At 40.7% G+C, this 19,404-nt stretch overlaps 2 protein-coding genes across 3 annotated transcripts in view; one reads left to right on the forward strand and one right to left on the reverse strand.

The window, feature by feature from the left end:
- Positions 1-11,479, reverse strand: part of LOC117825859 (F-BAR and double SH3 domains protein 2-like) — a 79,813-nt gene extending 68,334 nt beyond the window's left edge. The window contains exons 1-2 of one of the 2 annotated variants that reach the window (XM_034701822.1): positions 10,818-11,479; positions 5,568-5,665 (exon numbers count right to left, since the gene is read on the reverse strand). In XM_034701822.1, the coding sequence (XP_034557713.1) occupies positions 5,568-5,665; positions 10,818-10,838 (119 nt within the window). In that variant the 5' untranslated portion in view covers positions 10,839-11,479. The remainder of the gene's footprint in view (positions 1-5,567; positions 5,666-10,817) is intronic. The other variant, XM_034701823.1, reaches the window with a different exon arrangement.
- A 4,358-nt stretch (positions 11,480-15,837) lies between these two features.
- Positions 15,838-18,640, forward strand: p2ry2.1 (purinergic receptor P2Y2, tandem duplicate 1). Its single transcript, XM_034701569.1, has 4 exons — positions 15,838-16,174; positions 17,403-17,571; positions 17,846-18,188; positions 18,272-18,640. Exons 1-4 carry the CDS (start codon positions 15,838-15,840, stop codon positions 18,461-18,463), a joined length of 1,041 nt encoding a protein of 346 aa, XP_034557460.1. The 3' UTR covers positions 18,464-18,640.
- Positions 18,641-19,404: the final 764 nt, after the last annotated feature.

The raw sequence follows: 19,404 nt of genomic DNA on the forward strand, positions 1-19,404 counted from the left end.
CTGTTCCGCCTCTCCCTAAATGATGGAGGCTGCAGTGAAAAGCATTAATGAGGACTCTGATAGCATTTTGAGTTCAAACTGAGGATGCTAATCTAGCTACTCAGCATGGAGACCCATTAGGTTTTAATGATATCTGCAGATAATTCCTAGGATTTGCTCAATAAATTTGAGTGAAACACAGATTTCATTTATCCTGAGCAAATGTGCAGCACAAAGCGCAGTCACTCCGGGAGGGGCGGGGTGGGGGATTAAATTCCCAGCTCACATCAAGGCTTCGCTTCTAGTCCAGTCTAGTCCAGCCATTAGCTACACAACTGGCACTTGGTATGTCTGTCCTCTGAAAAGTGCTTTTTACCAACCGTATGTAGACTCCCCTCTATCAGGTTCTCAATGGAGACGTTCAAATTCAAGTTCCCTTATGGCAAAACATAAAGTCTTTACAGCCAGTCTGCCAATCTACAGTACATAATGCAAAGCATGCAAACTGCTTCCACAGCACGCCATGCCCTTTAGAAAAAGGCCAGTACAGTGGTGCTGTGTATAGTGTCATAATGATGTAATAGAGTTTGATTCATGCATCAAACCAGCATTACCCAATATAACCCCATCATGAAAATGAGACGGTGTGTATTCTTCAAATCCCCAAACGTGCCTGTTTCCATGCTTTGCTGGTTTGCGCTGGTTGATGTGCGACTGTTTGTGTACTGTAGTAGTAGAAGCAGACATAAGGGTATGGGGGATTTAGCTGGATTGAGGACACCAAGTTGACTCCCTGACTCCACCAACTTGTCATCGTTTTCTCCTCTCTCTCTTTCTCTTATCCCCTCTCCTAAGACGAGAGCAGCTAAAATGTAGTCGCAGAGGATTAAAACACTGCCCTTTCTCTTTCTCTCTGTGTCTCTCGGTCTCATTTCGTTCTTACTTTCATCCTTTGTGTCTCTTCATTTACTCTTTTTACATAAAAAAATGTCTAACATATAGAATATATATTGTATATACTGTAGCTTGGATCTTGTGAATGTGTGTGTTTGAGTGTGTGGGTTGATTAAAGCCAGCCTGTGGATTAATTAGGGTAAATAACCTTAAAGCAGATTTTGGGATTTAAGAGTTAAAATCTACTGTAGGCTTTAAGCTGGAGAATGTGTGTCTGTCAGCTGTGTGTGTGCTTCATTATATGGCTCTACTGACTTGTTCTGTTGGGACTGGCTATTTCCAGGACGATTTTTGGAAGTTATTGATTCAACTTGACATCAGACCTTCAGCAAAAACACAAGCCACATCTCGTGGGGTAAACAAAGTCGGGGTTTCTGTCGAGATCCGTTAAAAGTGTGTTTTTGGAAGGAAAATATCAATCAGTATCACTGTCAGTGTCTCAGTCCAACTGGCTCGCTTCCTACAGAAGTCTATTTCCTGACTTTTCAAGTCTGCTTTTTGACCCTGGTTGGGGGACAGGTCAATAATTGCTTCTTCCTGTGGAAATCCCTGCTGCATTATTAATACTACAGTCTAACTGCTACAAGTGCTAGAGCTCATAGAACAATGAAGTTTTGGGTTGGGCTGCAACTAACCAGTTTTAAAATGTTTGTTTTGTTGTCTTATTAGTTCAAGATCAAATAAAAAAGTGTTCATTGTCCGTAGCGCAATAGTAAAAAATGTCTCTAGATGTCATATTTTGTTAGATGATTGTGGGATTGAAAATCTGTGAAGTAGAGTAAAGCAGCAAATTGAAAACCCTGGCACCCTGGCATGGAGGAATTTGCTGACAGGTATATTCTTGTTGATAGAAAATCAATGAAATGACAGATGGTTTAAGCCTCATGACTTTGTTGTATTGGCATTTTAAAGACGAGTAAAAGAGAAGTTTTACTCCAGCATCACACTTTGTTGCTCCATAAAGAGCCAGACATCAGCAGCCTCACTCTTTCTCTTCTTGGAAATACGAGTCTCACATCTCTTGTGTTGATGAAGGACGACACGTTTCCTATAAACTGACCTGGTTAACTACGTCTATAAAGCTTTGTTGACCTTTGAAAAAGATGACACATTTAACAGAAAGACACAATGCCAATTCTCCTCCTGTATATTTCTCATGTTGGCCGCATGTAACCTTATTCTGCCCTTTAAACAAATAAATCATCTGGCACTAGTACCTCAGGTAAACAATGCTGATCACACTCTGCTTCTGGCAGCATTAACACAGGTCTGACTCAGGGTGCATTCAACACACATTTTACTCCTGATTGGGGCAGCACAATAAATCGAATATTGATCGTGGTCACAATTTTGGCCTTCCCACGACTAAACAAACATGACTGATGGTGATAATGAAGTTTGAAATGTGTACTCCGCCCATAGAAATATATCAAATCAAACACTCCCTAAAACAGCCACTCCCCTAGGGGGCAATCAAGAGGTTCTGGCCTGCAGCGGCGGTTCAAAGTGGAGGAGTGAACAACAGAGACAGGAAGGGAGAAACAAAAGTGTGTAAAAGAAGACAAAGAAGGCATTCTTAACTGTTTTTTTTCCATACTGCTTCTTTTTAACCCTGGTGTTTTCCATCAGCATCAAGGGAATGTAGATATTACAAGCTAGGAAAAGACAATGACTGCTTTTGGAGATTCCAACTGCTCACCAGGCGGATGTTACTCAGGTCATGTGAGACCGCTGTGTCAAAATAAACAATCTACTGCAGATGGACGTCAGAGGCTTGGTGATAAATATGACATCATTCAGGTTCCTACAGGTTATGAGACAGAAGTGGGAGATAATAAAGGACCCAAAGGACACCCAAACACTTCTTGGTCATTTTGCACAGTGAAGAACCTCCTTAATCAAAAAGGACTATTCAAACAGATCCAAAGAGCTGGTCCCCTGAAACAGCGCGTCACTGAATGTTTGGAAGGGATCTGGATTTCAGAAGGTGACGCTCAGCAAGATAAAATATGCCCTATCAACCTCCTGAAAAACATCCCAAAGAGCAGTATGATAAGTGTAAAGGGGTTGGGAGATGTAATATCACTACTGCCTGTCCTTATCAAGTGTCAGGTCAGGCATACATTAACAGCAACACTGTACAGGGTAAATCCCAATTCCCTCTGCTCCCAAAGACAGACTGAAATGATCAAAATAACTGTATTTAATTTGGCTTAAGATATGCGTCCTATAAATACTTTCCATCCCATCCATAAACTGTATAAATAATGGACGTAGTAACCGTAACGTCATCCATCTGTTCCTGAGCGCTGCTTTGAAGCCAATCGGCAGCGGCAGCCATATTGGATATGCTGAAGTCAACTTAACTGCTGTCGAGCGAGTGTGAGGTAAAGAGGCGGGTTTTGAGCCTCCTAATCAACAGATACAGTGTTCCCGCCTGTTAATGAAGTCAGCCGTGCCTCTCATAATGGAAAACTCGTAATCTTAATATCATTGAAATTGCCGCATCATGAAAAAATTCAACCCCCGTACAGTGTGTGACTACCAGACTACATTCGTTTTTTGTACCAAGCTGTAAACATGTTGATTTCTGCTGTAAAGAACTGCATTTTTGAATGGGTGTGTATGTGGTTTCCGGGACTTCCGGAGCCAGCACTCGAGGAACTGCAGTTTTTAACACTTCCGCATTGGCTTCCATTTCGTGGCTGGAGGTTGTCGCTTGATCCTATCATGCAATTCTTTCACGAAGTGGCATTTCCATTTGTTTTTTTTTTATGAGTTTTAGGCAAAATGTTTACATGGCTATAGACTCTAAATTTAAATAATGCTGATTAATAATCATGATCTGATGATTATTTTGGCTACATTTGTGCAGCCCTACTTCTGATGTGAATTTATGATAAATATAACTCTTTAGCTCTTTGTCACAGTCCATAGCAAATATCCACCATCTCATTTGAAGTCAGCAACATCAGCTACAAACAAAAACTAGCGGGGACTCGGTTGATTGCTCAAGGACACATGGGTAAAGCAGATGTATGTTGCTGCAGGGGCTTGAGTCTAACTCTCCTATTTGAAAGGCAGTTTACCCAATCACTGCACCATCCCGCTGCTCCTGATTTTACCCCTATGAGAACGTGTCATCAAAAATAATTAAAAACATTTAAGGAGAGCAGAATGCACTGAGAGCGCCCTGCAGGAGGCAGCTTTAAACCATAAAGATGACAAAGCCAATTTGAAGATCTTTACCCAGTGGCATGTACCGCCATCCCTCACTAACTGGAAGAACTAACACATTTTGGTTGCATATGCTTAACTGGCTTCCCCTCTCTCCCACAAGTGAGACCAGGGCCTTGTTCGCTCTCCCAAACCCAGCAGCAACAAGGCAATCTGTTCTCAAACAGCTGGAGCTGCCCCCAAGAGTGGGAGAAGGAGGGGGGGAGCTAGAGATGTCTCAAAAAGACGAGAAGTGTGAAAATCAGAACCAGAGAGAAAAATAGGAACAGAGGTGGAGACGCAGGGAGTATTAGAGAGAGTTTGCTGTCATAAATAATCAATGCTTAGTCAACACGGAGAATGAGAGCGTGTGAAGGAACCAGGGTTTCCTCCCATTGCCAAATCCAAAGGGGAAAACTGCCAGACTCACACACGTCATGAGTAAACAGAGCAGAGCCAAAAGAAAAAGAGAGATATGGAGACAGACAAAAAGATTGCCAGGGCGAGAGAGAGAAAGAGAGAAAGAGAGAGAGAGAGAGAGAGAGAGAGAGAGAGAGAGAGAGAGAGAGTGAGAGAGAGAGAGAGAGAGAACCAAGGGAGAAGGAAGAGATGGCAGGGAGAGATACAGAAAGAAATTTGGGAAAAGAAAAATGAGAGGAAGAATGAAACAGAGTCAGAGAGCAGGAAGAGGGCAGCAGGAAATTCCTTCGTCATTTTCTTGACCCTGTGTCCTTCTCCAAAACTGGAATATGACAGTTCTCCTGCTCTCTCTCTTTCTCATGTCACTCCTCCCTCCCTCATTGGCTGCTTTTTTTCTTGTTAACCTTAATAAAACATGATTGGCAGGACATTTTCTAACGTGCGCTTATAGACAGACTTTTAGAAGCGTACAACTTCTAAAGAAATGTTTGATGTGGCTTTAAAATTTTAGTCTGTCCAGCAGAGCATGCTTTAGCTTGATTGTTTGGATTACTGTCGGCACCGTCTGCAGCACTTGTAGCAGAGCATCACAGCTGAGGAGACAGTTGTCTGGACAAGACTTGGATGACAATGCATCAAAATGTTTTTTAAATAAAGCAATATGTTTAAGAGAGCAGCTTTTGAAGCCATCTACAGCATCATATGAGAGTAGAAAGGCGCCATATTCCACTTATTTTAACTCACAAACACACAGTTTGTGCCCTCTCACCTCTGTTTTAGTCTCAAAAATCACATTTCTGCATTGCTAGTGTCAACTGTGTGCAAACAGTCATTGATGATGACCAGATAGGGTTGTGTCGTGCATGTGTGTGTGGTGTGTGCGTGCATGTGTGTGTGGTGTGTGTGTGTGTGTGTGTGTGCGTGCGTGCGTGCGTGCGTGCGTGCGTGCGTGCGTGCGTGCGTGCGTGCGTGCGTGTGTGATACATTCGAGTTCATACCTCATATCTTCCAGCAGGTCACATTCAGTCTGATGTTTAAAGTGCAGTCTTGTCATCTGCTCTGTGTGTGTGTTTTTCAGCTCCTGTGTCACTTTGACCTGAAAGAAACAAAAAGCCATGTCATGAATCAGCTGTGACCTTTGTTGATCATGTCAATAATTAGATATTAGAGCATAGTATGGTTTCAGGATTGTCCTCTCCTTGTTGAAAAAGTGCAGTGAACTATGAACGCCACTACAGGCTTGAAAAGTCACAGACTAGACATATTTCTCAACAGACATGTCATCGACTCCTTTTGAGGTTCACTCAATCAATCAATCTTTATTTATATAGCGCCAAATCACAACAAACGCTATCTCATCATGCGCTTTACAAACAAACCAGGTCAAGACCATACTCTATGTTTTATCATTAACAAAAAGCCAACATCAAGACAGGGTAAGACACGGGCTGTTTTCGAAACGGCCTTCTTCTTTCCTACCTAGAAATGTAGTATGCAGTACATACTGCATGCGGTCTACATACTGTGTTTGAAGATGGTATGTAGTATGACTGTGGATCTGTTTGATCTGTTGCTGGATTTCCGGTTTTGTAAAGGGGAAGTAAACAACGGCCAAGCTGATAGCAAAAATGCTTCTTTAGCATTCAATTATGATTTAAACAGGTAAGAAGTAGAATTTGAGACTGGTCCACTGCATACTTAGAAATTGTTACAGAAATTGTGTTTGTGGTTTCCGGTACCTCCAGTGCCAGCCTGAAGCAGACACTGGAAGAACTTCAGTTTTTAACACTTCCGCATTGGCTTAAATTCTCGGGGCCGAAGGTCGCCGCTTGGTCTAGACCCTACTCTATGTTATATTATTAAAGACCCAACATCAATACAGGATAAGCTATGACTCAGTCTCTCATCTTAATCCACCATGAGCAGAGCACTTTGCAGCATTTAGCAAGTTACAGCAGAAAGGACAAACTCCCTATTAACAGGCAGAAACCTCGAGCAGAACCAGACTCATGTTAGACATCCATCTGCCTCAACCGACTGCTTTATTCACTTTCCAAAAGCCATTCACAACTGTTCAGATAAATTGAATGTGTACTGCAGAATTGTGACTATCATTGTTTTTCCTTCAAGTATGTCTGTATCAAATTTAAAAAGTAGTGACCTTGGACTTACGAGTTATGAGCTCAAGGTGACATCAGGAAATGTAATATTAATTAATTCAACAAACTGTCCAAAAGTCAAACACATTTGATTCAATGATAATGCTATCCTCCATCTGTAATAGCTGACTATCACCAACCATGGCATCCTCTATTATCACAAGACAGTGATAATAAAGATGCTCCTCTTCGTATAATGACTCAGCTAAAAACAATAGAGTGCTTACACACTGATATTTGAGCTTACTCAAACTACCACTCGTTATTTAAAACTGTCGTTGATTAATTATCTGTTGATCCAGTAATCCAATTAGATTAGATTATTAGAAGTATTACTAATATCAGGATAGTGATTAAAAACACGAGCATGATTCACCCACTCATTTTCACTGCAGCCAATCAGCAAAACAAGACTGTTTGTACACCAAGTGCTCTAATAAGGGGGTTCAAAAGTTACACAAACATACACCCATGCTAATAATGTTACCCTGATCAATGATCCGTCTGTCAGTCACATGCTATCTATGCATGCACACACTCCCTTAAGTAATATGCATCACTGAGGCACTCAGAGTCAGACTTTTTGAGCAGCTGAAGGATGTAATTGTTGGTAGAGGAGAGCCTATATTTAAAAACAGACAGATCCCACATGCAAACACATGCTAATTGTATCATCTCACAAAGTAATCAATGTGTGTGTTCGGAGCAGGGGCTATAATTTGTGCTCATCCAAATGCTAGAGATCTCACCCCTTACCATTCACTGAACAAGTGCACACAGACACACAAACACACACACACTCTTGCCAGAGTCACTGTGACGGCCATTGTGTATTGTCGGGTGAATTCCACCAGCTATTCACCAGAGCAACAGTGGGCAAATTCATGACTGTTCCAGACAAAACAATCAACAACATAACACACACACACATACACACATCACACTGGCACAGACATGCCAACACACACTGCAAGGCTCCTTTCTTTCATGTGCTGTGTGTTTGAAGATAAGGGGGGAGTGGTTCATTACATTATCAGGGGGGCAAAGCAACTTCAGTTGATTTCACCTTCTATCACTCATCGAAAACCTCAGGGGGAGAGAGAGCACAAAGGGGATGGGCACAGAGGGGCAGGGAGAGGGGGAGAAAAAGAGGAGAGGAGAGAGAATGGAGGATGGCTAAACGAGAGTAAGGAAGAAGTGTGAGAAAAGATGGTGAGACTGAGGAAGGAAGGCAGTCGGTGAGAAGCTGAGGGTGAAAGAGACATGGAGATGTTAATTACACGGCGCTGTTAGGACGATGTTTGGTATATGAAAGGTCATGTTAAAGAGCTCAGCTGGTGTAGTGGTAGCTGATGCAGCAGGTTGGTCTATACCGCTGAGAGAGTGGCACCTGTTATGTAAGGCAGACATCAGCACACATTACGTACACCGCTGCTGATGCATCCCCACCGTGTGTATGTCTGTGTGTGTGTGTCTCTGTGTGTATGAGAGAGAGAGAAAAGGTCAGCTAGTAAAGCAATTTGGGTTTTGCTTCTCCATCAAAGTCATCATCATCAATTGAGAAGACTCCTCAATGACAGATCAGCAACATATCTGCCATGTTTTTTGGGCTGTGTCAATGTTTACAAAGTACTGCTGGAGTTACAGCATGGCAGATCCCTCACACACACTTCTTGGGAAGTCACAGGCTGTCAGGAGGGCTGTAAGGTGAGGCAACACCAACTTGTGTGAAGAAGCCTAGAGATAAGATTCAGTAAAAACACTAAATAAAGCTGTCGCATGTTAAAAGGGTGCTAACCAATTCAGTGTTTCCCCTGTGCTCTTATAAGTCCGGCTGCGAGCTGAGCTGCCAGGTGGTCGTCTTTCATTGTTTTCCTGTCCTGCAGACAGCAGATGCTTATTGAAAACGCTGATAAACCTGAGTCTCTCAGGTAAAACATGCCATTCATATGGGCTGATATGAAAAAAGGGAAACAGAAAGTCACGCTTGGTAGAATAGCCAAATTCGAATCAGGAGACAAATTCTGAGTAAGATACATGTGTACAACAGCATACATATGACTCCTTGTACGTTCGGTTGTTTAAAGGTGCAGTTGGTAGGAATGGGGTAAAAACAATTCTTTTTTTCTGCTGGGTTTGGAAAAAAAGTCATAATACCCATCGGTGCTCATCAGTAATTGAAGTAATTTGAGATTATGGCTAAATCTCTGTGTTTTTCAATGCCTTCGTATCAAGCAATGTTATTATTCCCCTTTGTTCCCGTTATCACGGACCAATCAGAGCTACTTTTCAACCCTCTGTCCTGATTGGTCGAGCGGCGGACCCTACTAGGTTGTTCCTGATTGGCTGGGAAGCCGGCACTACTTCCTCATAGAACAAGCACGAGAAGTAGGAGAAATCTGGTGGGGTGGGGTAGTTTTGACATTCAAAATCTCTCTCCAAACTGATGTTTATATCACGACTACCAACAGCAGCTTTAACGATTATTATAAATCAAGAAATAAGTATGTTTATTATGGTATGATTTATAATTCTCACATGCCTTTTTGTTGAAACTTGACAGGTGCACCTTTAAAAGGTCAAAAAAGCAATATGACCACAACCCAAAACATGGCTTCAAAGACTTTGTGCTATGCTGATAGATAGATAGATAGATAGATAGATAGATAGATAGATAGATAGATAGATAGATAGATAGATAGATAGATGAGCTTTGTAATAACCTATGTCAGCCTCATTAGCAGCCATCTTTAATTTAAGCCACATAAAACCAATATATGAGAGGCAAACAGGCTCAGTCTGTGAGCAGATGTGCAGAGACACAGACAAAACACTTAAGGGGCTGTATGTGTCGCACTGGGAGTGAAATTATTAGTATCTCACAGCCAAATACTGATACACTCTGGCTGTGGTGCTGTAGGCTGAGTAGACAGAGTATGCCAGCCGCATTGGCAGGCAGTAACACATTAGTAATGTACAAATTCTCTTTTATTCCTGGATGCATTTCACAGCAAAATGAAAGGGTAAAAGACTGACAGCTGACACATGAGATCCAACAGAATGAATGTGGCCATCATGGTGCACTTGATCACACGGAGAGGTTGAAAACAACCATCCAATCATCACTGAGACCTTCCTTGTGATGAAAGTGTCTGTTCAAGTGTGTGTGTGTTTGTGTCTCAAAGACATGATATGACATGTTAAGGGCCAGTCTGTGTGGAGAAACCATGAGCATAAATGGCACAGGGGGAATGTGTGGTAATTAAGAGAAAACTGTGCAGAGGTTCACAGCCGGCTAATTGGCTCTCATGCGTCTATTTCAGGACACACATACACACACACTGAAAGAAGGAGAAAACACACGCACATACACACACGCACTGTGGGACTTTGGTCTTCTCTCAGCCCATGCAGAATCAATAAGTCAGTATCAGACATGGACACTCTGCCCGCATGTCTGCGTGTTAGCATGAGGGGGTTTTGTGTGTTTGGCTTTCAACAGCTCAGTGTTGGATGAAAAGATGTGACCCTGGTCTAAACGAAGGTCTTCCCATGAGAGTGGATCACTACAATGTGGAGAAACGAAAGCTTTTGTTAGGCTGTCTGGGCGACTGTTGACACATTGACATCATATTAAAATAAGACAAATAGGACTGATGCTAACCTGCACAGAAACTGCACTGTGCCACAAGTTAACGAACAAATAATACCTTCCATTTGTTTTTCAGTTAAAGTTAATTCTGCATTATTACATATGGAAACAGGGGCCACTCTCTGTCTCTCAGTCAGTCACATTGTCCTCTGTTGTAATGTCCCGCTCCTGGTTAGTCCACCTATTCTAGCTAACGTGATTTGACGTTTGACGGCTGGACAGATGCATCCTAATGTCACCAGGTTACAGACTAACCCAGCTAGCAAACGCTGCTAATGTTAGCTAGCAAAAGGGTCTTCACTGCCTCTGTAATGTCCTAAACCTGCAGCAGAAGACGCTTTCTGAGTGCTTACAATCCCCACAGCTAAGGTTCCTACTCCGCGATCTGTCATTGTTACAGCCCAGATAAAACATAACGGACTCTGGAGATCACTCACCTTCCTCGGCGGCGGCTGCATTTTGGAGTATTGACATGAATGGTGTTTCCCTTGTGAGATCTATTGTAATTCCGATAGGAAATCCAATTCAGTGTGGGACTAATATTTTGTTTTCTCAAACAAAATACCCTCCCCTCGAAACGACAGGGAGGAAAGACGTGAGTTAAATTTGTACTCCGGCGGCCATGATTGATGATAAATGGCTGTTTTTTATACAGAGCAGAAACTGAGGCAGCGAGGAGAGACTGAACACATTTGTGTTGGTTGCTGCTGCCACTACTAGAGGGCTGGTGTACTGTACTGTGTTGTGAAGCAGGAGGACAGACAGGCGGAGAGGAAAAAGAAGCAGAGGGAAGGGGATGGGGGAGATATTAAAGGGGAACCCCTTCAGCAGCTCAGCTCAATGGCGCCCTGAAGCGGCGCAGAGAGGCACAGCGTCGAGATTGTGATGAAAAACAGAACACAGACGTCCTTTTTGTTCCGCCTTTTCTAGCCTGGCGTCGACAGTAACCTCGTTGAACAGTGGTACAGGCGTGTTTACAACCAAAAAGGGATACAAGAAGAATGTTTCCAACCAAACGGTGCTATTTTTCTCACTGAGCATCAGGGTTATACTGAGCTGCTTCAGGAGAAAGTGGCTGACACTGACAGGACGAGGCTGCGTCCTGCAGACCTGCATAGCAACAAGAATCCGCAGTCGATCGAAGAAAAATCGATCACAGACCAGGACAATGGAAATTGTATTTTTTTTTTTCTTTCCATATGTGACAGATATTTGAGGATTCAAAAAAATATATATTTCTGACCAAATTTGACTTTTGATTTGTTGCGATTAATATAAAGTCTGCTTTACGTGTACAATTGACATCAATCCATTAAATGGCAACAGTGCATCTCATACTATTTTTAGAATTATAGGGTGATTTACTTTATAATTATATCTTGGTTTACAGTAGGGTCTTTTGTCACTTGAATTAGTAAGCAAATGTGTACAGTGGTGGACAAAGTACACAACTTCATTACTTAAGTCAAAGTATACATCAAACATGACTCCAATACAAATGAAAGTGTTCAGTCAAATTATTACTTGAGTGAAAGTACTGGAATACTTGCTTTTAAAAATACTTAAGTATTCAAAGTACTTTTTAAAATATCTCAAAACTTATTTTCACATAGTAGGCTATGAGTGCAGTCCAAGAATGCATTGGTGTACATTCTGCTACATTATGTTTATCTGGAAAACATAATTTCATATCTAAAAAGTATCATGAAATATAAACAGCGACTAAGTATCTACAAGCAAAGACATGTTTAAAATGTTAATCTGGAATAAAACAATTTTGTTAGCTACAGACCACAACATGCTTAGATAGATGGTGATATTTTGTAGATCTGCATTTGATCTATGCACAACTGAGGTACGGCTACACAATTTAGACAAACCAAACACAAGTACACCAACAGTTTACAGTCTTTGGGATCTGATTTCAGAAAAGTAAATGAATCAGCTGACTTCAAAGCAAAAGTAGTGCATAACTAGAGCATTAGTAGAAATCTAGTGGAGTAGAAAGTACAATAATTGTCTTCTGAATGTAGTGGAGTAAATGTAATAAGTACCCCCAAAAAATAATACTCAAGTAAAGTACAGATACTCAAAAACTCTACTTAAGTACAGTACTCAAGTAAATTTACTTTGTTACTGTCCACCACTGAATGTGTATCCTACATTCCCAATATATCAATAGGCTGCGGGGTCATAGGGTTCACTGGATTTGGGTGCTGGGTGAAAAATTAAAGGATAGATAACAGTAGAGATTCAAGACTCAATTTAAGATTCAAAAAAGCTTTATTGCCAAGTGAGCTCACGCACACAGGGAATTTGACGTGGTGAATGGAACACTGGAACTTGACCACAAGACAGTAAGGACACAACAAGACAGTAAGGGCAATAAATCTATAAACCTAAACACAAATCCAAAAATTATATATATAAAAGATAAAAGGACTATCTCTACAAAGAAAGGTACAGAAGTACTTTTAAAGACATGAAATAAGTGTGACCAGAGTACTCATGTAGTAGATGAATATAATAATAAGATATGTTATGGAATAATTTACAATATTGCACGTGGAGATTGAAGTATTGCACCAGAGGGTGACTGGGACGTTTGTGTTGAGTTTGCACCAGTAGCAGCAACGTTTGATTGTCATATTTGTGCACCCTGAATACATATTGTGTGTTAGTTCTGTATTATATGTAATAAAAGTAAAACTGTAGATATTGAGGTGTACACACAGTGATGAGGGGTACCATTCCAAGCATTTAGCCTAAGAAGGCCAAAATAGGGGCTGCTGCTTTCCTTGAGTATTTGCGCGATAAGCTCCTATGAGGAGTTTTTAGCTGGTTATGAAAGAGACTATCATTTATGCCGTAGTCTCTATATGACTTACAAAAGCAAAAGAGATGATCAGGGAGAAGGTGAGCTATTTCTATGCCATTGGTTTTGATACCTAAACTTGCTGCCTTGGGTAGGTGTCAGATGACGCGATTAGCAGAACCCTACCAGAACAGCCTTCGTTGTTTTCCTTGGCAAAGACTCACCATAGGTGATAGGTTTGGCTGTTTAAAGAAAACAGAGGAGATGTTTCTGACAATATTGCATTGCTTGAGATAAAATTCCAAATTCAATGTCAATATTAGTACAATCTAAAACATTACTTTACCATGGCAATAACCAAAAAAATTTGTGGAGGGACTGGTCTTTAACTTCAGGCCTCCTACGTGCCATGGCCAAGGTTAAGACTAAGGGCCGTGTAATCATTAATACACCAAGTTTCTGGAGCAAGTAAGACATTAAGTCCTCTTTCTCACCTTTTTTCTCATTCCAACCAACACACACATATTCAAACACATGCACACACACATACATTTTGAGAAACCAAACACAGCCTCTAACACCCACACACAAGAGCTTTCTGCCAGTGGTAATGAAGAAGATGGCTGACGGTCGTTGTTGGATAATATTGTATTTGTTAGGATCCTACCAAGATGCTTTTGGTTTATGATTCCTCTTGTGACTTGGCTTAGACTATCTACTTTTTTTGGCCATATTAAGGTAAGTTATTGTACAGTAAGAGTGACCAAACGCTTCACCTGAAAGGGAAAATGGGAGTATAGATTGTTCGTTTAGACACACTTAAACATATTTGCCTAAGGGGTGAAAGGTCGCAGGTAATTATGATTTAAACTTTCACATTATCCAACATTGCAGGGGATTTTAATGATTGTAAAATCTTCATTCTCATACCTGAGTAGTGTAAGGACAAAAAAATGTAAGTGTTGATTATCAGGAAAACCCTGAATATATTGTGCTTTTTATTATGAAATTGTCTAGATAGAACTTAATGTTTACTTCAGTATTTTCTACTTCAAATGTTTGTGTTTTCCAAACTTCAGAAAATAAATATTTGAACAGGTGAAGATGGCGACAGTTTGTCCTGGTTGCTGTCCATTTATCTGAAAGACCAACAGATCTACAGCCTAAGGCCCAACAGCCTACGCACTGTTGAATACAGGCTACAACTTGTCAGCATGCACACACCTCAACTCTGCAAACTCATACCTCCACATGTTTCTTAGGTACAGATTCAGTCTGAAACATCTCAATCAGATACACTCTGTTTGTACTCAAGAGAATGAGAAGACGTTACACAGGATGGTCAACACAGGGCTGACTTTGAAGGACCATAGCATTCATAGAGTGTAAGTAATATCATATGTTTAGGGGAATTGTCTCTTGTAAAGGTTGTTTTAAGTGTGCTTCATGGGACACAATGTGTATATATGAGTGCAGCAAAAGTTCCAATGTAGTATGGAATGCGTGCAGTGTGTCAGAAGGATTTTGGGACCACAAAGGGGACACCTGTTATCTGTTAAACACAACCAGAAGCTATTTTAAAGGGGAACAGAAGGTGGGCTAAAAAGGGTTCAGAAGGAGTGAGCGAGAGGCGCTGTGGAGAAAACAATGTCAAGAGAGAAAGAAAGCACTGTGCATTGACTGAACTGAAACAAGAAACAAGTAAGTCTGCATGCACTGCTTTTTTTGCTTGTGAGTTTTACAGATCAACATTGCTTCACAGGCATTAACATGACAGATGACTGGTTTGAACTTGAGCTGTCACATGAACAGACATATTTACGTCTTAGAAGGCACAGGACTAAGGATAAGTGAAAAGCAATGTGGCATGTGGAGTGCTAGAGAGTAAAGTAGCAAGAAACATTGTCTCAAATTGGGGTCTTCATTAAAAAGTTATTCTGCTGTCTTTTGTGTAGACTTTGAAATGAAAAGTGCAAGAATGAAGGCTGTTTCTCAGGTTGAGAACAGAATTGCAGAGATGTTTTGATGTCATACTACTATAAGTAAACCTGTTTGGCCAGGTGGTTGGACAGTAAAAAACGTATAGTACTACCCAGTATAACAGCCATGATGCCTGCTTCCCTCTATGTTTGCCCTTTCTTTTATTGAACAGGAAAATGGTATAAAAATGCATGTAATAATAAGCTATGATTTAATTTCCACTGTTAAAGAATCCTCTTTTCTTCTCTGTATCTCTCAAAATTATTCCCCCATTTCCTCAACCAACCACTCAGCAAGAAAAAGGCGATTAAAGGAAATCGGCTTCAAAATGATTTACTCTGTGAAATGCACATTAACTTTAAAATTGGATGACTAAAGGTTTAACTGGATTGTGAAATTTTGATTGCAAAATGGGCTGGTCAATTAAACGTGAGAGTGATGACTTATAAAGTACTGTGCTGCTGAGGCATGCCAAAGTGAATGACTGGAAGCATCCTAACATTAATCATGCCACTTTCTGCTTGTCGTACACGTGTCCCATCTGTCAACACTGTTTCTGTATTCATAATAACCTTGTTAAAAATGCTTGTAGCTTCAAATGCTGAGCAATAATTAATTCTTCCTTTGTATGTTTCTCTTCCACAGGTGTTCTTACAACCAAGATGGCCACCTTGGACAACACTACAACTAGCCCGGGCAACTACAGTGCATTCTACTGCAAATTTCAAGAGGATTTTAAATACATTCTCCTTCCAGTCAGCTATGCCCTGGTCTTTGTGGTCGGTCTGGCCCTGAATGCAACAGCCTTGTTCGTGATTGTGTTTCGCACTAAGCGGTGGAAGCCCTCCACCATCTACATGTTCAACTTGACAATGTGTGACACTCTCTACATCTTCACCTTGCCCTTCCTCATCTATTACTACGCAGATGAGAATGACTGGCCTTTCAGTGAACCATTCTGCAAACTCATACGCTTCCTGTTTTATGCCAACTTATACGGTAAAGTTCAGACTCATGCCATATGCAATAATCTAACTACATTTACATACATATGTTACAATTATGACACGTCACATATCACAAGAAGAAGACAGAAGGCCTATGTGATATTACATGATAAATAGTGGAATATATGGAATAAGATATATGTATTGATCTGTTATATTAGTGCAGTATGCAAAATGATATATAAACATGTGATACACAAGACTAACTAACAATGTAGGCCCACTTCCAGACCATGCTACAATACCCTTGTCTACAAAGCTGTACACTACAGCATGATGCATTATGTAACATTAAGCCACACAACACATGGCTATGTAACAATACATTATGGAAAGATACATGACATATGATGTCCCACGATAATATGACATGAAATATACAACACTGTACTTCGGTACTTAAGTTCAATTCAATGACCTATGCAGGCTAAAACTATAAGCCACTGAACATAACATGCTAGACCAGCCTACTTTACACAAGGCTGCAATATAATATGCTTATGTGTATCACAATCCTACACCTGGTTATACTACACTATTCTACAACTGAGTATGCTATGGTAACATAGAATAAGGGACACTAGGCTACATCATCCTGGGCTATAATGAAGAATGCAACATTACAGTACAATATACTTCCAGGTTAAACTACATGAGACTGCAACACAATTTTATAGGATAGGATACAATGCACAATGATACAATGTGCTCTAATAGGCAATGCTACAATACAGCATGGGGATAGAAAACAGGAACAATGCAGTATTCTACAATGGGGTATGCTCTATCATAATAAAACATGCTTGGCCAGGCTATGAGACAATAAATGATTACATGAATCACTTTTTAAACAACACTTGTGAATTCCTTATTAAGGTGTTAATGAGATGAATAGACCCAAATAAGAACTGTTCACATGTGCTAGACCTTTATAGCTTCTAGGTTTACTTCCAGGGCGGTGTCTCCTGTCCGCTCTAGATGCTATTTACACTCCATCCAAGTAAATATGAGACTATTCAAAAGAATATTACAATTGAATCAATACTTGCAAAAATGCTCTATTCATGAATAAGGAAAATAATATTTCACAATTCATAACACATATTGATCCTACAACTGAACATGCTGATCCCCAAATCAAAGAAGTACATTTTTTAAACAAAAAGCCGATCTCAACATTGAATTAAAACGATGTCAATAAATGTCTTTCCCTCCGGCAGGCTCCATTCTGTTTCTGTGCTGTATCAGTCTACATCGCTTCATCGGCATCTGCTACCCAGTCCGATCCCTAAACTGGGTCAGCGCCCGTCGAGCCAGACTGGTGTCTGTGGCAGTGTGGGCCATTGTTTTGTTCTGCCAGGCGCCTATTCTCTACTTCTCAAGAATCAGGTGGTTAATAATTGCCTAGAAACAAGTAAAAAGTGCCTTTTTTCTTTCTTTCTCTGACTCTAATTTAATTTATACAGGGCTGTTAATCTTTGAGTGATTAACTTGTCGATTCTGATTGATTTCTCTGGCACACCAAGTGTCTTATTTAGTGGGCCTTAATGGACACACTTAAATAAACTATTCAACCCATTTCTTTTAATACTTCTATCTCCTTTGTGTCAGCAGCATCACTTTATAGTAAAAATGATTGTGAACATTTTGTCTCTCTGATCAGGGATAAGGGAACTGTGCGTGTCTGCTACGACACCACGAGCCCCGAGCTTTTTGATGACTTCCTGGTGTACAGCTCCATCGTGTCAGTTCTGATGTTTGCCCTTCCCTTCATGGTGGTGATGGTGTGCTATGGCCTCATGATGAGGAAGCTTCTGGAGCCTAGCTGGGGGTCTGAAGGACCCGATGGTGAGAGAGGAGGCCTGTCGGCTCAACGCTCCAAGCAGAAGTCGGTGAAGATGATCATCATTGTGCTTGCAGCGTTCATGCTCTGCTTCCTCCCTTTCCACCTCACCAGGAGCCTTTACTACTCCTTCAGATACCTGAGGCAGATCAATCCAGCACAGGTGAAGACAAACACTTATTTTGATGATAAATATGTAAAAATGTTACAAAATCTCAATGTATCACATGTTTATCTGCTCATCAGATCAGCTGCACTTTACTGGAGGCCTCCAGTGTGGCCTATAAGGTAACCCGACCTTTTGCCAGCGCCAACAGCTGTCTGGACCCCATTCTTTACTTCCTGGCTGGGCAGGACGCTCGCAGTAACCTCACCAAGAAAGCCAAAACGTCTTCTTCAAGAGCAAGTGTGAGCCGACGCTTGACTACAAAACTCTGATCCAATACCTGAAACCACCTGGGTAAAACTTCAATACATTGTGGGGACAAGTACTGAACTTTTTTTCTAGTTTTCTTCTGGCAGTTTCCACCCGACACTTGCTTTAAGGGTATCGTCTTTCAACCTACAATGTCAGCCAACTGTCAATTCAGCAAGTACTGGATCACAAAGAAGCAAATGTGAAATAAAATCAGGGAAACATGTTCTTTAAATGCCACTAGACCAAGTACACTCAAACATAAACCAGAAGAAATGCATTTTAACACTGAACACTGAACATATAGATTATAACACAGCAATAATGACTGAAGATAATAGATAAATGTAAACATGATGCTGTGCATTCTTAACTTAAGGCATTAAAGGATGTGTATTGAGTGGCATGACATTGAAATGTTGAAAGTGTATAATGTTTGAACAGGAAACACCAACAAAAAACATTTCTGTTAGTGATTCTACTGGACAACAAAACAGCTGAGGTGTGTATGTGTGTAGTGGGACGTGTGGGTTCTCCTCACTGAATATTATGAATACTGTGTTTCTCTCTCTTTGTGTTTGTAAATGTGTCACTTTGTGCTACCCAATGTGAAGGAACTTAAAAACATGCTTTAATAAATATGTCTAAATTTTAATGAACTTGTTACATCATTTGTTTTGATTTGTCTCAAATATCATACTGCATGTCATTAAAGCTCCCCTGATGAACTTCAAGTTTGCATTAAGGCTAGCTAGTTTGTTTCTGTGTGCTTCATTCAGTCACATGCATCACTCACTGTGAATCTTTGCAGTTGAAGAAAAAAGGCTGTTCAACCCCTTGTCGTTAATCCTCTTGTCTATCACCTACCCTTAGGGAGTGGTGTCAGACGTTAATATTAACTATATAGAAATAGTCTGTCTTGATGCTTGTGGTTTTATTTGCTTTCATTGTCTGTTTCAAGGTA

The sequence above is a fragment of the Notolabrus celidotus genome, chromosome 14 (genome assembly GCF_009762535.1).
Source record: "Notolabrus celidotus isolate fNotCel1 chromosome 14, fNotCel1.pri, whole genome shotgun sequence".
NCBI lineage: Eukaryota > Metazoa > Chordata > Actinopteri > Labriformes > Labridae > Notolabrus > Notolabrus celidotus.